The sequence below is a fragment of the Schistosoma mansoni genome, chromosome 4, assembly GCF_000237925.1.
Source record: "Schistosoma mansoni strain Puerto Rico chromosome 4, complete genome".
Classification (NCBI taxonomy): Eukaryota; Metazoa; Platyhelminthes; class Trematoda; order Strigeidida; family Schistosomatidae; genus Schistosoma; species Schistosoma mansoni.
The window spans coordinates 28,221,261-28,237,855 of NC_031498.1; the positions used below are offsets into that span (position 1 = coordinate 28,221,261).

Consider the following 16,595-nt stretch of genomic DNA (forward strand, 5'->3'; position numbering starts at 1 on the left):
CAACTTGAATGTATTCAAATCTTATGGAAAACAACTATAATCCTTAAGTATTAGATTATACTATTAACTTTAATGATAAACATGTTTACTAGTACTTACATGGGATTATCATAGACTATGCAAGTTTGTTCAATGTACAACTTTTCAGTCTATTTTGTTCGTTTGTTTATTTAAGTAGGATAAAAAGTTTCACGTTAAATTATAATTTTATAACTACAAAAACAGAATGCTGTTAGCCTTATTTACTTTAATGTTTATTATAATTAATGGTAAGTATTTTTATTAATATGGAGGCTAGTCGCTTATTATTTGTCATTCGATTAGTAGAGATTAATAGTGTAAAAAGTGAAGAATATGCTCAGGTAAGTTATTTCTGTTAGTTATTACTTATTAACATATGATTGTTACTCCTCGTGGAGAATCAGCCATCAACCAAGATTCTCTGATGAGCTCTATCCTAGACAATACTTTCCAGGTGCTATTCATTCTTTTGATGTTTACTTCTAATTCCCGACATAGTGTGTTCTTTGGTTTTCCTCTTTTCGTTTTCTCTTCAGCATTCCTGATCAGGACTCATCTCGTGATTCAGTTTGATGATTTCCACAATATGTCGTATCCACCTCCAGCCTCTTGTAATTCTTTCTTCAGCTGAAAAGGACGTTTTTTCTCTCCCATAGTAGGTTTTTTCTCATGGTATTTGCACAACGGACCTGTATCAGCTTGTGTAGACAACTATTTGTAAATAACTGCACTTTTCCGATTATGGTTATGGTAGTTTTTCAAGTTTCGGCTGCATGCTACAGAACTACATGTCTTGACTTTCGCATTAAAGATTCTCACTTTGAAATTAGTTAACGGTTGTTTTGAGTTCCATATGTTCTTTAAATGTAGGAATGCTGCTCTTGCTTTACCAATCCCCACCTTTACATCTTTATCTGATCATCCATGTACATTGATGAAGCTTCCCAGGTACTTGAAAGATTCAACATCTTCTAGAGTTTCTTCATCAAGTTAAGTTGGGTTGGTGCTCTCAGTGTTGTATTTGAGGAGCTCACTTGTTCTTTTGGGTATGTTGATACCTACTGATATAGAGGCTGCTGTTACAGTAGTTGTCTTCACCTGTATTTGTTCGTGTGTATGGGATAGAGGGACCAGGTCGTCTGCGAAGTCCACATTTTCTGATTAATTTCAAGCTGTCCATTGTATTCCATGCTGTCCCTCAGATTTCGAGGTTTTCATAACTCGGTCGACCACCAGAAGGAAGAGGAAGGGGGAGAGTAGACAGCCTTGTCCGACACCGGTCTTCACTTGAGGTTCATCCGTTTGATATACGTTCAAAGTGTTCATAATATAGACGTATCTTCTAGTATTCCATGCTGGCATTGATTAGCTTGATAAAAAAAGTTGTGCATAGAAGTTTAAACAAATTGGCCTTCACCTGATGACCACTAACATATAGTATCGTCATTACTTAACGAAAACAATAGGAAAAAGTTCTCACGACATTACAAAATATATTTAGATCCGTTCAAGATCAATAATGACTATCAACAATCAAAATGGGGAATGAGAGCCCACAAATATATGAACTGTTAAGTTTAAACAAAGATTCATGGAACGCAAAAAACACTGGAAACAGTTATTACAAGATTGATAGAATATGATTACAATGAACAATGAAGTAAATGTTAATAATTTATGTGCTACATAACTGTTTACTGAATACTAATAAGTAGTGTAGTACAGTATACAAAATTAAGTTGTATGAGAGAGCCAAAGCAGAAGAAGCTAACGAACTCAATAATTTTGTTAGAAATTATTTCATTTTTGTTATTTTCTAGATGTCAATCTTAAATACGGACCAACCTGACTGTCATTTTCGTAAGAATAACTTCATTGCCTATTTTTATAGTCATCATGTATTTTACAAATATACTATTCCTATTTAACATCATGTATTTATTTTAACCTTATATTAAATTGAATATGGATTTATATTAAAATTTCTCGTTGAGTATCTCAAGTAATAATCAAGGCTCTGTGTTTGGATCTCACGAGGCGGGATCATGGATGCGCACTGCTGAAGAGTCCCATAATAGGACAAAACAGCTGTCCAGTGCTTTCAGGTTTTTCATGGTGGTCTAGCTACAAATGACTCTTGATTTCAACTATGAAAATACAGAAATCTCCACAAAACCCCTTCTGATTATAATCAAGGCTTTATTGAATGAAAATAATTGCAGAATTCGTAAATTAAAGAGTAAGAACCAACTTTTGTTGAAAAATCTCAGTTTAAGACTTGATCCAATCGATAGACTACTGTAAAAATAGAACCCGATTAATTATATTAAACATCTTTCATAACCGAATTTACCACCAAACAGGAAGCAAGAGTTATTGGATAAGCGTTGTATTCTGATTTGTGATTGCTCAATAGTATATGTGCAAGGTATCAAAAGGAAATGAACTCAGGATCAAATAGGAAACTATAGCAAATGGATTCTATCAAATTCGAAGTGAAACAGTAACACTAAATTAGGTCTACGTTACAATATGACTGAAGTTACAGAAGTGAACATCTAAATTTCATCTGATTGGTCGAAAGTTATTGCCCATATTACAAAACCTGACAATTATATGTTAGATTTTGTCTAGGGTTGTGGTTATATACTTGTATGAAGTTCTTATCTACAAGACATTCCTCTAGTGTTAACTTTCCTTGAATAATTCACTAACAGATATAAATTAAGATATTATTTATATATGTGTAACGTTTACTTTTGTTCAGGTTTTCATACTAATTAAAATTTAATAGTTGAATTCATGAGTCAATTGAAGCTAGACCACTGTTGAAAATCCGGAAGCACTGAACGGCCGTTCTAGGACCCTTTAGCAGTGCACATCCACGATCTTGACCTCAGGATTCGAACCCAGGACCTATCGATCTCGCTCACGAACGCCTAACTAAAATCTAGTTTGAAAATAAGTAAACGTTCATAAAAGCAAACAAGTTGGTGTGTGGGCCAGAATGATTGATTGTTTGCCTAATCAGACTAGTAAATAGTCTGACAGGTACTAGATAAGTTATATATTCTCTTACCCTTATCATTCTTATGTTTGTTGTTTTTGGTTCTAGTCTGGCTAGTCACATGTTCTTGATCTGAGTTGTGTTGAAGTCCTGTATAATAGACACTGGGAGGGTATCTAGTGTGGATATTCGTCCAAGGCAAATTAGCATCCAGTTCGTGTCAGACGAAGAAAACCGATAGTTATAACACAAATTAAATAAGATTACTTCAATTTATACAACATGAAATGTTGAAATGCCCTGGTACGGCCGAGAGTGGGGAGAGTCCACTCTCCCTCTCGAAATGCTCTCACATGGCCACGCGTATATAGCCTCTACCAGGGAAGTCTTACTCACTGCCTTCTCGTGGCATTACTGTTGTTTACGAAATTGAGAGGATGAAAAGCGAATGTCCGGCGCTTTAACCAGGTTGGAGGACACGGAAAGTTCACCTAGGGGAGTTAGAAAACCCTGATTCCAAACTAATGGTGCAAATGGGATCCAGTATCCTGAGAAAACAAATGGCGTATGAATCAATTGTTGGTCATCGGCTACCATGGGACTGCATCTCCTCACAATGCTCCACTGCTTTGTGGATCAGACCTTTATGTCAAAGGCTTGGGTTGTGGTCCCTTAAGAAAACCACATGCTTCAGTTTGGGCACCTGGGTAGTATCACAGCCCTCACACAAATCAAATGAGATTTGTGTGGCGCATATATATCTGGTGCTTCCTTGTACCAATATTTATGCGTTTACATAAAAAAAAAATTAAAAGCATGAAATGTTAAAATCACTTTAAAATAGTCAGAAGGGGGTTTGTGGAGATTTCAGTATATTTCAAAGTTGAAATCATGAGTCAATTGAAGCTAGACCACCATCGAAAACCTGAAAGCACTGGACGGCCGTTTCGTCCTATTATGGGACTCCTCAGCAGTGCGCACCCACGATCCCGCACCCGCGAGATTGAAACCCAGGACCTACCAGTTTCGAGCCAGAGCCCTTAACCGATAGACCACTGAGCCGGCCAGCCTCCAACGGTGTTAATGTCTAACTTCCACTGATCCACGAATTATGAGCAACCGTTCACCAATTGCCTTCAGTGAGTTGTTATCTCACAACAGACGTGGTTGAACTCCACTGGTCACTGCTTCCCACTAGAACTCCAGGACATGTATCTTGAAGTCAGTCACTAGTGAGCATATAGTCTGTTAATATAATAAATAATCTTTTGCAAAATACACTGGTTATCTATTGACTTATAAGTAATAGAAAAGCGTTTAATTTTGATTGGGTTAAGCAATTTCAATGTTTCCCTATTTTACATATCTGGTTGGCGTTTTCTTAGTAATGTTATTTTCTGCGGCACGAGGTTGCGAGCCCAATGCCCAACCCTCCTCCTTTGTGACCGGCAGTAACTCTAGAGCAGCTACAGGGCAGGGTTTAATTTTACAAATAGTCTATTTCATTTTCGTATAAACTATTAAAACGTTTTATAAATATTCGTTTTTTTTCTAGTTTGTGAACTTTGTACTTCAACAGTAAATGCTACTAAGTACATATTGGACAATGAACCATTTATACCGGAAATACTTAAGAATTTTATGCCAATTTGTTATATGTTACCAAAGTTACAATATCGGAAAATCGTATGTTTTAATCCAATCAACTAGGGTTTCTTTTTTAATGGTTAATGTATATGAACAAATCATCTTTAAGTTCACTTCACTTCATAAGGTTACATTCACAAAATCAAACTATTTGAGAATATTAGTTATAGGGGATCTGTGGAGACTACCGAATTTCACTACTAATGTAGTGAACTTACTTTAATTAAACCACTGTGGAAAGTTAGGAAACATTGAACAGTTGTTTTGCTTTAGTATAGGACTCCTTAGCCGTGAACACTCACGACGCAACCATAGTGTGCCGAACTTAGTAACCTAAAATCTGACATCAGGTATTTAACCTTTAATTGATTGAGTTAATAGTCAATGATTTGAATTTCTAACTGCAAAGGTTAAACTTTTGCCGTAGGACCTGAGGATCCTCGGCTCGAGATTTTGCCAGGTAGGGGACATGCACTATTGAGGAGCCCCCATACTATGGCGAAACGGTCATCAGATGATTCCTGGTCATCAGTTTCCAACTTAATTAGGTTAGTCTGTGATGCGAAATCTACAATTTTAGAATAGCTCTACTAAAATGCATAATCATTGGCTACTGGTTTAGTCGTTAAAGAACACCAATAGAAATAATATAAGACCTGGAAATGTCGAGGTTTATTGTGAAGAAAAATAACAACGAAAATAGTCAGGAATTTTATCGAGTCCACCTGTTCATTTTTAATAGACTACAAATGAAATATTCTCCTGTACGAAACTATGCTTTCTGTCAAAAATTGTAGTCGATGTTTGAGTCGTCCTGTGGTGTATGCTACTGATGTTGACGGATATAAGTAAAATGTATCATCAATAGAAAGTGGAATGTCTGATGACAGAAGGTAAGGAAGATCAAAGGAAAGAAACTGAGAACAAAGAATGATTGGTGTGGACTCGAAAGAACAATGAAGTCTGAGAAGATTGATTATTATTTGCAAAAGAAACACTCAACGTTTGAGACAACTGGTTGACATTTTGTAAATGAAGTGTTTACTGTATGATTCTCAGATTTTACTAAGATGTTCTGTAATTCAGTGTTCACATACTTTCGATTGTTTCGACATGTGTTCTCGTTCACTACACCACGTGCAACACTAATTCCCTTTAGATCGTAGATGAAGCTTTTAACTCAATGACAACTTGACACAATATTGAAATCAAAGAAGGTCTTGTTGCGCAACTGATGCCTAAACTTAGATCTGTTTCAATATTACTTTATTATTAAAGCGTATTCATTGTTTTATGTCTCATCATATGCGTTAATTTCACTTGGTGTAGTGTTATCACTTTGTGAACGGTGGTGCCGTGGATCTAATTCATGAATTAGTGAATACAATTAATGAAAACAATTTTTGTTTTGTAAGTAAACACTTTTTTTCTCTATACTTAATATCAGTGAAACTGACTAGCAACGGTTTCATTTCCTTTTAGTCTTGTAGATATTGTTCAATGTTTTAATGGTTTATATCAAGAATCGGTCTTAGTTAGACTATTATTGAAAATCAACAAGGACTAGACAGTTATTTCATCCTAGAGTGGGGCTCTTCAGTCGTGTACATTGAAAACCTCAGCAAAGAGGATATAACTCAAGAGCATTCAAGTCTCGTGTAAACCATCAAGTTGATAACCAGAGGTTTACATTGTAGTGTCGGTTGATATGTTAAACCCGTGTACCTTATTCTAACTTCTGGACAAACCAATTCACCTATCCATCTTGAGTCATGTTTTCACCTTGTTAATTATTCACTTATTAATCTTGATTATTGTTTTTATATGAGCGTAGGTGTGTTTACACTTCTTATCCTATTTATCACATGTCTCTAACTAATTCTTGTCTGACTATAAATATTGATTGACACTTGGCTTACCCGCCATCTCCAAAAAGCGTTACTTTCGCTTGCTCGCTGATATTTGCTCATGTGCTTAAAGATTTCTGGCCTGTGTCATTAGTCAATAAAAACTGTAGCTGCCGCTTCTCTTTGCCTTCTGATTTTATGCACCGTTAAGATTTGTATTATAATGGTTATCAAGGTGAACGATTAACGAAGCACGGCACTACAACATCTCTAACTTGGTATCATTATGATCAAAATAACAGAATACACAATTAAATGATTAATAATGTTAGTGGATGAATGTAGATAAGATTACGCAACCGACGAAAAGGTTTCAGAGTGATTGATTATGGCAGGAAAAAAAGGAGTTTATCGAAATTTTCTTCTACTTTATATGTTAGACCAGAGATGATTTATAACCATAGTCTCTGTAAAATTAAGTATAGGTAATGTTTTTTTCTGGTTAGCGTTTTTTTAGCGAATTGGTTTTCTACGGGGTGGGGTCGCTAACCCCATGCCCAACCCTCCTCCTTTACCCGGGCTTGGGACCGGCAGTAGCCCCCGGAAGAGCTACAGGCGGAGTTATAAGTAATGTTCCATATTTGTTAATTATTTCAAGAAACCATCTTATTGGTTAGGATAATCAGTTTCAATCCATCGAGTTTCAAGTTGGAAGATTACTGCTGTTTAGGAATTTGGGCACCAAAATCTACACTAAGTCAACCCAGTAAATTATATTATTACATATGTTTATAATATAGCAACCATCGTACAATCGATTTTGAGTATGGTTTATTTTGGTTAAGCCCTTTTTATTAACTTACTTAACAGACATCGTCTTTTGGATAGTAACAATTCACATGTTCTTTGTACTGTTATGACCACTAGAGCACACGACACTCTAGCCAAAATGTTGATTGCTTAAGTATCATCCGATAACTCATCCTCCCTCCCCACCATATATGTATGCACTCAAATCCTATTATCAGCTTTTATTTTATTTTACTGTGCTCTTATTACATTTGACTATAAATTGCCTATGTAATTGCTTGCTGCTCACTCGCTGCTTGCCAATATTCGCTCATGTGCTTGTAACCTTCTGGTCGGTGTCATTTGACAATAAAACTGTAGCTGTCACTTCTCTTTGCCTTCTGATTTTATGCACCGTTAATGTTGGAATTATAACGGTTATCATGGCGAACAATTAACGAAGCACGGCACTACAATATATCGAACTTGTGACAAACTTTATTTCAGTAATGTTTATTATAATCTTAATTATTTCTAATCTCATCACATGATTACATTTTCATTACATATTCAATTGTAGCATCTTGGATTATGTAGTAGTACAATTCCATGCCCAAGCTTTCAGAAAACTTTGACTTGTAAGTTATACAGAGATTGGTTGATATCCGTCTTGTCTTAAATCATTTACTTGCTTGTTAGTTTGAGTTTTACAAATTTATTTGTCATATCGAATTCACTTTCTCATAAAACTTATACATTTGACTCCTTATTTTACGTTATCTAGTGAAAGCTGGGTTACTTTGGCTTAGATCATTAACTATTCTGAAGATACACCAAAATTGTTGTTATAACTGTTGATTAATATACTCCTTATTACGACCCACCTATTCCAATTGCTTAGTATTCTTGGACACCAATACAAGTCCCCAAATCAGAACACAGTTGAATAGGGAAATAATTATATTCCAATTAACAAGGATGGATGAAGCTAAGAAGCGCAGTAAGAAATACGTTAGTATATTTATAGATTTTACATGAGAAGATTCTAGAGTCTTCTCCAAGCATCGACTAGAGATGATTGGATAAGGATTAGCCAATCAGTGTGCAGCAACACAATCGTTCATGTAACACGCTTTAATCCAATCTATGTCCCGCTAACAATTGTATATTAAAAGAGTCAGATTGTCAAAAAAATCATTCTAGCCAATAAGTCTCTATACCAGCTAAACATTAATTTAAAAAACCCCTGAGTTTATCCCGTGTTTTTTGGTAGTTACTGAACAAATTGTTAAATATAGATTTTAATCAGAAAGGGTTTTGTGGAGATTCAGTATTTTTCTTCAAAGTTGAAATCATGAGTCGATTGAAGTTAGACCACCACGGAATCGTGGATGCGCACTGCTGAGGGGTCCCATAATAGAACGAAACGGACATCCAGTGCTTCCAGGTTTTTCACGGTGGTCTAGCTTCAATCGACTCGTGATTTCAACTTTGAAAAATACTGAAATCTCCAAAAAACCCCTTCTAATTATAATCATATGCTTACTAGTGACTGACTTCAAGATACGTGTCCTGGAGTTCTAGTGGAAAGCAGTGACCAGTGGAGTTCAACCAGGTCTGTTGGAAGATATCAACTCACTGATGACATTGGTGAATGGTTGCTCAATTTCGTGGATCGGTTGAAGTTAGACATTAACACCGTCGGGTGCTGGTCCAGTGGTCTATCGGTTAAGGGCTTAGGCCTGAGACTGGTAGGTCCTGGGTTCGAATCTCGCGAGGCGGGATCGTGGATGCGCACTTCTGAGGAGTCCCATAATAGGACGGAACGGCCGTCCAGTGCTTTCAGGTTTTCGATGGTGGTCTAGCTTCAATTGACTCATGATTTCAACTTTGAAAAATATAGATTTATTGAGTATAGTAAAGGTTAGAAGTACGTGCTTGGATGTATAGTGTTGAGACTTATGAACGTAATTTGAGACGGCTTTACGATAGTTTATTAGTACTATGAGTGGTTGTTAGCGAACAGCAAGAAACTGATTTTCGATATACGTTTCGTGTTGGTTTTTCACTTATCAATAAGACGTATCCAAAACACTGAAGGAACTGATGCCTTTCTATGTAGTTTGAACCCGTATCGTCCTGAGTTGTATTGTTACTGAGTGTTAATTTATGCCATGTTTGTCCAATCGTTTGTGGTAATTGAATTTTGTGGATCAAGTTGTAATGTGACTACTATTCTAAATGACTTTATACCATGTTTTGATGTTAGAGCACTAGTTCCGTCAGGTTTACTGGTCTTCCATCTTAACATTTGCCAAGTAGCATGGAACCTAGGTCAAATAGGATTCTCCGTCACTAACGTCATACCATATCTTCCATGTCATTTATGAAAATTGATAATAAATATTCATTGCTAATGATTACAATTTAACTATGTTTAACGTTACTGTATTTTCATTTCAGATAACGACTTGTCTACTTAGATAATTTTCATCCTGTTGAGTTCGTACAACAAGAAGATAGATCTTTTGAAATGATGGAAATTTTTTTAAAAATACACTTCAAAGTACTAACAATTACCTAAATCTATTCTTTTTCTATTTCATGGGAATCTTTATTCAACCCCAAATGCCCTGGTACGGCCAAGAGTGGGGGGGGTCCGCTCTTCCTCTCCAAATGCTCTCACATGGTCACGCCTATATAGCCTCTGTCAAGGAATTCCTACTCACTGCCTTCTCGTGGCACCGGTGTTGTTCACGAAATTGAGAGGACGAAAAGCGAATGTCCGACGCCTTAACCGGGTAGGTGGACATGATGAGTTCACCTAGGGGAGTTGGAAAACCCTGATTACAAACCAATGGTGCAAATGGGCTCCAGTATCATGAGAAAACAAATGGCGTATGAATCAATTGTTGGTCATCGGCTACCATGGGACTGCATCTCCTTACGATGCTCCACTGCCTTGTGGATCAGACCTTTATGTCAAAGGCTCGGGTTGTGGTCCCTTAAGAAAACCACCTGTTTCGGTTTGGGCACCCGGGCAGTATCTTAGTTCACACACAAATCAAATGAGATTTGTGTGGTGCATATGTATCTGGTGCCCCTTTGTACCAATATTTATGTGTTTAAATAAACAAATAAATAATCACATTTTCAAGGATAGAAAACATAAGTGTAGATATCAGTGATTACATGGTAAGATAACAAGAGATTAGTATACTGAAATTACATTTAAAATATATTGACGAAACTACGAATGTTTCCGATGGTTACTAAATCGTTTTGATAATTTTGTAATGATTAGAAAGACTAATTATATTCGATATTAAGTTATGTTAAACTTAGACGTAGTATGAAAGTTGCTTACAAACATTATTTGCATAGCTTCCATATATTTAAGTCATCAAGATGATTCAAGAAGCTTTCTGCTAGAAGACTTCGTCAAGATGAAATAATAACATACATTTTATAAACTGCAAAACCCGACTAAACGGTTATGAATATCATTTGTGTGATAGGAATGAAGTTACGTAAATTAGTTTTTTTTAAATCAATGACCGTACAGCAATAAATTGAACCAAGTGATTGGGGGGGAAGGGGGAACTCAGTTATCGTTTTAATTATAAAATAGAATAATGAGAAGTGATTAGGATGAAAATTCCAACTGGACAGTTTGTAAAATCTATATGATATCCGAGAATTAAGCCTAACTATCAGTTTTTAATTGGTTAGGCAAAACTGATTTTATTAGTTGAATTTATGAGCCAATTAAAGTAAGACTAACATGAAAAACCTGAAAGCATTGGACGGTCATTTCGTCCTAGTACGAGACTCCTCAGCAGTGCGCAACCATGATCCTGTGCATAGGACTCGAACCCGGGACCCACGTTCTCGCGCGCGGTCGCTTAACCTCTACACGACTGAGCTGGCATTCAACGGCGTTAATGTCTAACTTTCACCAATCCATAATCTCCATAACCCTTTACTGATAATTATCACGTGCTCACTAGTGACTAGCTTCAAGATGGATTTCCTGGAGTTCTAGTGAGAAGTCGTGACCAATGTAGTTCAATTATGTCTGTTGTGAGTCAGTTACTTTCTGAACACAATGGAGAATAGTCGTGCAATATCGTGAATTGGTTGAAGTTATACATTACCGCCATTGGATGCCGGACATCTCCGCGGTTTAGAGTTTGGTGTCCACATGCGAGACCGAAGGTCTTGGTTCCGAGTCCCTTTGGTGCAGGATCGTGTGTGTGCACTGTTGACGAATCCAATACTATGACGAAATGAGCGTCTAGTGCTTCCACATTTTCAATGATGGTCTAACATTGTTGTGTTATTTATATGTTAAGAAATCGGTTTTAAAACCAATTCGTTCATAAATTGTGGAGATTTTTGATAACTACCTTTTCAACTGTGGGACTGGTTGAGACAGATTTTGATTTTAAGAAGAGGATATACTAACACAGGAATCACAATATACTTTAGTGGTGAATACCAACTAGTAAGAAATTTTATTGCCTTAAACTAATCAAACATGGATATGTTCTCGTATCCGAGTTGTAAGCGAGCGCTGGCTATGGTCCATGTATCTTGCTCCACAAGAGCAGGTGAACTCTTAGATGCACATAGAGGCGACCAGACACGGAAGCTTATCTTTTATGGATACTGAAAATAAGTTACTACTACTGAAGGTTATTCTCAGTTTAGCCGCATTAAATGTTTTTTTAATAGTTGTTGTTAGACGATTTTTGATTACGTCTGATGTTCGATCACCTTTAAATTCCAAACTTATATAACGAGGTTTCCTGTCGAAACTACTTCTATTCATATTCTTCTCTATGAAACGGTCTGGGTGGCCATTTTTCACCAATGGTTTCTTGAGGAAAGCAAGTTCTTCGTTAATGCATTCCGTACAGCATATCCGATGTATACGATAACCTAAATAATGAATGAGGTTTCTCTTTCTACTTAACGGAACCCAGATATAGAAGTTGGTTATTTGACCATTCCACGTTTGTTTTCTAAAGGTGGATCTTTTTAAAACACCATTACTTCTTCGCTTCGGACGTACATCGAGAAAAGGGATTGATTGGTCTCGCTCCCTTTCTAACATGAAGTCTATGGAAGAGTGGCATGAGTCAAAGGTGTGTAAGATATCCTCTAAATCAATATTATCGTCACAAACGATGAATGTGTCGGGCATCTATCTTACGTTTAGGTGAAATCGATTGATCATTCAAATGAGTTGGTCGTTTTCTAGTTTTCCCATGAAACAGGCTGTTAGAATTGAACCTAGTGGAGACCCCATTGCGATTCCATCTCTTTGTTTATATATTTCATTGCTGAAACAGAACTGGACATTAAAATTACAACGAAACAATAATTCTTTTAAGTGATCAGTTGGCAAACCTAGATCTATGTTGTTAGAGTCAATATACTCACATATATTGCCTTAAACTAATCAACATTCAATACCTTGATTTGATTATTGATGATAAAGAACATATTAAAATCAGAATAAAATCCATTTTATCCATAAGATTTACTATTTAACAAAGATCTTTAGATGAACATCTAAAGAATTTCATTTAGATCCTAATTATACTCCACGATAAATGAATTTCAACATCATTTATTCATGTAAGGAAATGTACTAAACCAATCCATATCCAATAATTAGATTCTTAGTAATCAGAATAGTACATATATATCTAAGCTTATCATTCGTTATCTTTACAAACTGTTGTTGTAGTGAACGAGAACACAAGTGAGGATAATCAAGTATGTGTGCAGAATATCTTAGTAAAATCTGAGAATCATGTGATAAATACTTTATTTACAAAATATCAATCAATCGTCTTAAACTTGACTGTTCGTTTTGCAAATGTTAATCAATCGTCCCAGATTTCATTGTTCCTACATTTTTATGTCAATTGCTTTCTGTTTTCGTCAATTCAATTATTGATTATAGTAGTATACTACTTATGTGGATATAAGTAGCCTACACCACATTGCTAATAATCTTGACAACAGAAGACTAAAATATATTCCTTTAACTAAACATCTAGTCAACCAATAAAGATATTGATTACTATTTAATTACATTTGTATAAAAAAAATCATATTTTATACTATGGTCTACCGTAATGAGGGAGTATTAATGTGGACTCAATCAATAGAATTCCTTAATTACCTCTTAGTTGATGTCAAGAATCAGTATTAGCATTAATGATCATTGTTCAAGTGTTCTTTAGTAAACAATCATTAATATTCGTTATGTTGAAATCTTTGAGTTAGACGATTTCATTATAGTTCCAGGAGATAATAATATCGTTTGATGCCCTGTTCATCCTTATGTTCCATTCATCATTTGTTTGATAGACAATTTATAAATATACCCATATAATTCAATATTAAAAAGACAAATAATAGTTTTAAGTTCCTAATATACAGATACATTTTCATCCAGTTATCCGGTTGTATGATCTTCTGACATCTATTATAGTTTGTCAGCTCAGTCATCTCAGTATTTCATCAGCTAATAGAGTTTTATTACTAGTAAGAAATAGTGAAGGGAGGCGAAACCCGATTCACACGTCCTCGTCGTGCCTCCTGGATAATGATATTGTTTCCATGAACTAACATGAGCGGTAACCCGGGTGGTGGAGATCGTCCTAATCATCCACTCTACCTTTATCCACAAATGATTACGAAGGCTACAAAGAATCATCGAACAATTATTAATGGTTCAAAAAGAAAGAATGAGTGAGTCTGCCAAAAAAGGAAAGATCTGCTCAAGTAAAGACAATACAGAAAAGAAAGAAAGCCCTAATGATTCTGCCTAAGCAATGCAAAAACAGCTCTTGAGCCCCGGCAGTTGTGCCGTGCTTCGATGTAGCATTCTTCTTCAGAAGGTCCTACTAGGCTTCACCATGTTACTACTAAAAATAGTGGACTCATGAACTTTTAATTTAATGACATAAATAATCTATATCAAACTTATTCAATATAAATGTGACCTATGTATCCATCTTTCCTTATTATGCTTGTGAATTATGGCTATATCAAGGCAATGTGCACAGTATGCACGTATGTCAATAAGAGACTGATCAATTACAGTCTTAAACATTAATGGGAAGATTCAATCAAACAATACCAAACAACAACTAATGACGGTTGATCAATGGACACAACGGAACTAACGCACGTCACAGTCACTCGCTGTTCCATTTGTTTCTATATAAAAAGTTTAGGTTTTAAAATTCTATTCTTTTGAAAATTGTTCAACGGAAGCAATAAAGCCTCACCAGTATGTTAGGTTAGGCCAGACTATAAAAAGATCGTCAGTGCCGTGATTTTGACGTAAGATTAAGTAAGTTAAGCATTCACATCATTCCCATTCAACTATAGTAGATCGACACACACGAGTTTACAATACAATAAGTTAATTTAGTTACGACTTTTATTTGATCAACACCATCATCGTCATTCAAGGAGTGAAAGGCTCACAGATACATCATAAAGATTCGAAGAATCTGGGCTGAACCTTTTAGTAAATATGTGATGTAAACTCTTTCAAGGTCTTAAAGTAGAGATGAAGGATAGCGAGTGCAATCGAAATATATTTTAATGAGTGTGAACAAGTGAATAAGTAGTGTTTGCAATAGAAGAGACAGTTCAATTAGAGAATGCAACCAAGAAGAATTCTTTTAATGAAGTGAGTTTCTCTTGCTTTTATGGAGGATATGGAAAAATGCTACATTAGGACTCTCACTGATTTCTATTCTAAATCCTATCTAATAACGTTTCAACTCAGAGTTATACCATTTCTAATGCCCCAACTATGGAGTTATGATGAACAAACAAATGCCGATCCTATACAGTCTTCTTTCATATCAAAACAAATTTCCACAAACATCTTACTGAAATAATAATCCAGTCGTTATTAATGCCCACTTTTAACATATAAGATCTTAAAGTTCAACGAAGGGAAGAGAGAACAAGAGAAAATTGATAGACTGTTGGCTACTTACTTACGCCTGTTACCCCCAATGGGGCATAGGCCGACGACCAGCATTCTCCAACCCACTCTGTCCTGGACCTTCATTTCTTGTTCTATCCAACTTTTGTTAATTATCCTCATGTCTATCTCCATTTCGCGACGTAATGTGTACTTTGGTCTTCAGGACTCCATGTGAGGGCTTGACGTGTGACGCAGTTGGGTGATTTCCTCATAGTCACTGCCCGATTCCTTACAAACATGGATTAATAAAGGACTTATTCAATAGAATCAATCATATTTGTACCAGCGATACTATTGAAGTAGAGATGTAGCTCTTGACTGAAACATTAATGAATAATTGTTATTCCTTGAAGTTTATAAGCCATTGAGAGGGTTGCATTACTATTAGATCTATGACTCTTCTGGCACCCAAAAAGCGAGTTTACATTATGTTACCATTTAGAGGCAACTCAAGTCGTCTTATACTGAAATGGAGACTTAAATTAGCCATGAAAAGGACATTTTATGCAGACCAACTTGTCATTATTAAAAAGACAAGGACTATGTTTCACCACAGACCCAGACAGCATGTAAGCGATTGTGCCACATCCCAATGTGTCTATCAATTTACATGTATGTTCGGAAACATGTACATAGGGAGGAGCAACCATGATCTGAAAGTTAGGGTGGCTAAATACATGCCTAAATGGCTGCAAATACAAATAAATTTCAATGGTCAAATAAGGTCGCAGGATAGACAAAAATCTTCTTCAATTGAGAAACATTTGGTTGAGACCAGTCATGAGGTTGACATTAAATCAGCGTTTGTAGTGTTGTACAAAAGCCTTCAACAGCGTATACTAAGGTTTATTGAAGCTTTGGCCATACAAAAACTGAAAACCCCTTTATGTGTTCAAAAAAATTGTTCTTACACGTAACCTACCCTGGGTAATCTTGATTTACTATCCATTGTGGTTTTCACATTGTTTTTTGTGTACTTTATCATTATTACCTTTGTTTCAGCATACCTTTTTAATTAGTCCAATTGGTCTTTTCTAATTTATATAAAAATGTCTTAAGAAGTAAATTATGTGTGATAAGATTGTTCGAAATGTATTGCATTAATATACCACATAATTTAATAGTTAAATTCATGAGTAAATTAAAGCTAAACCACCATGGAAAACCTTGAAGCACTGGACGGCCATTTCGTCCTATTGTGGGACTTCTCACTAGTGTGCATCCACGATCTCGCCCCAAGGGATTCGAACTCAAG

The 16,595-nt window shown here is 35.9% G+C and overlaps 1 protein-coding gene across 1 annotated transcript; it reads left to right on the forward strand.

Moving 5' to 3' along the window:
• Nucleotides 1-226: 226 nt before the first annotated feature.
• On the forward strand, nucleotides 227-9,794 carry Smp_202610 (uncharacterized protein; the record flags this gene model as incomplete). Its single annotated transcript, XM_018797393.1, has 7 exons — nucleotides 227-269; nucleotides 325-362; nucleotides 1,842-1,881; nucleotides 4,584-4,714; nucleotides 6,005-6,085; nucleotides 7,892-7,949; nucleotides 9,775-9,794. The coding sequence occupies 7 exons, from the start codon at nucleotides 227-229 to the stop codon at nucleotides 9,792-9,794; spliced, it is 411 nt and encodes a 136-aa protein (XP_018652439.1).
• Between the last annotated feature and the right edge of the window lie 6,801 nt (nucleotides 9,795-16,595).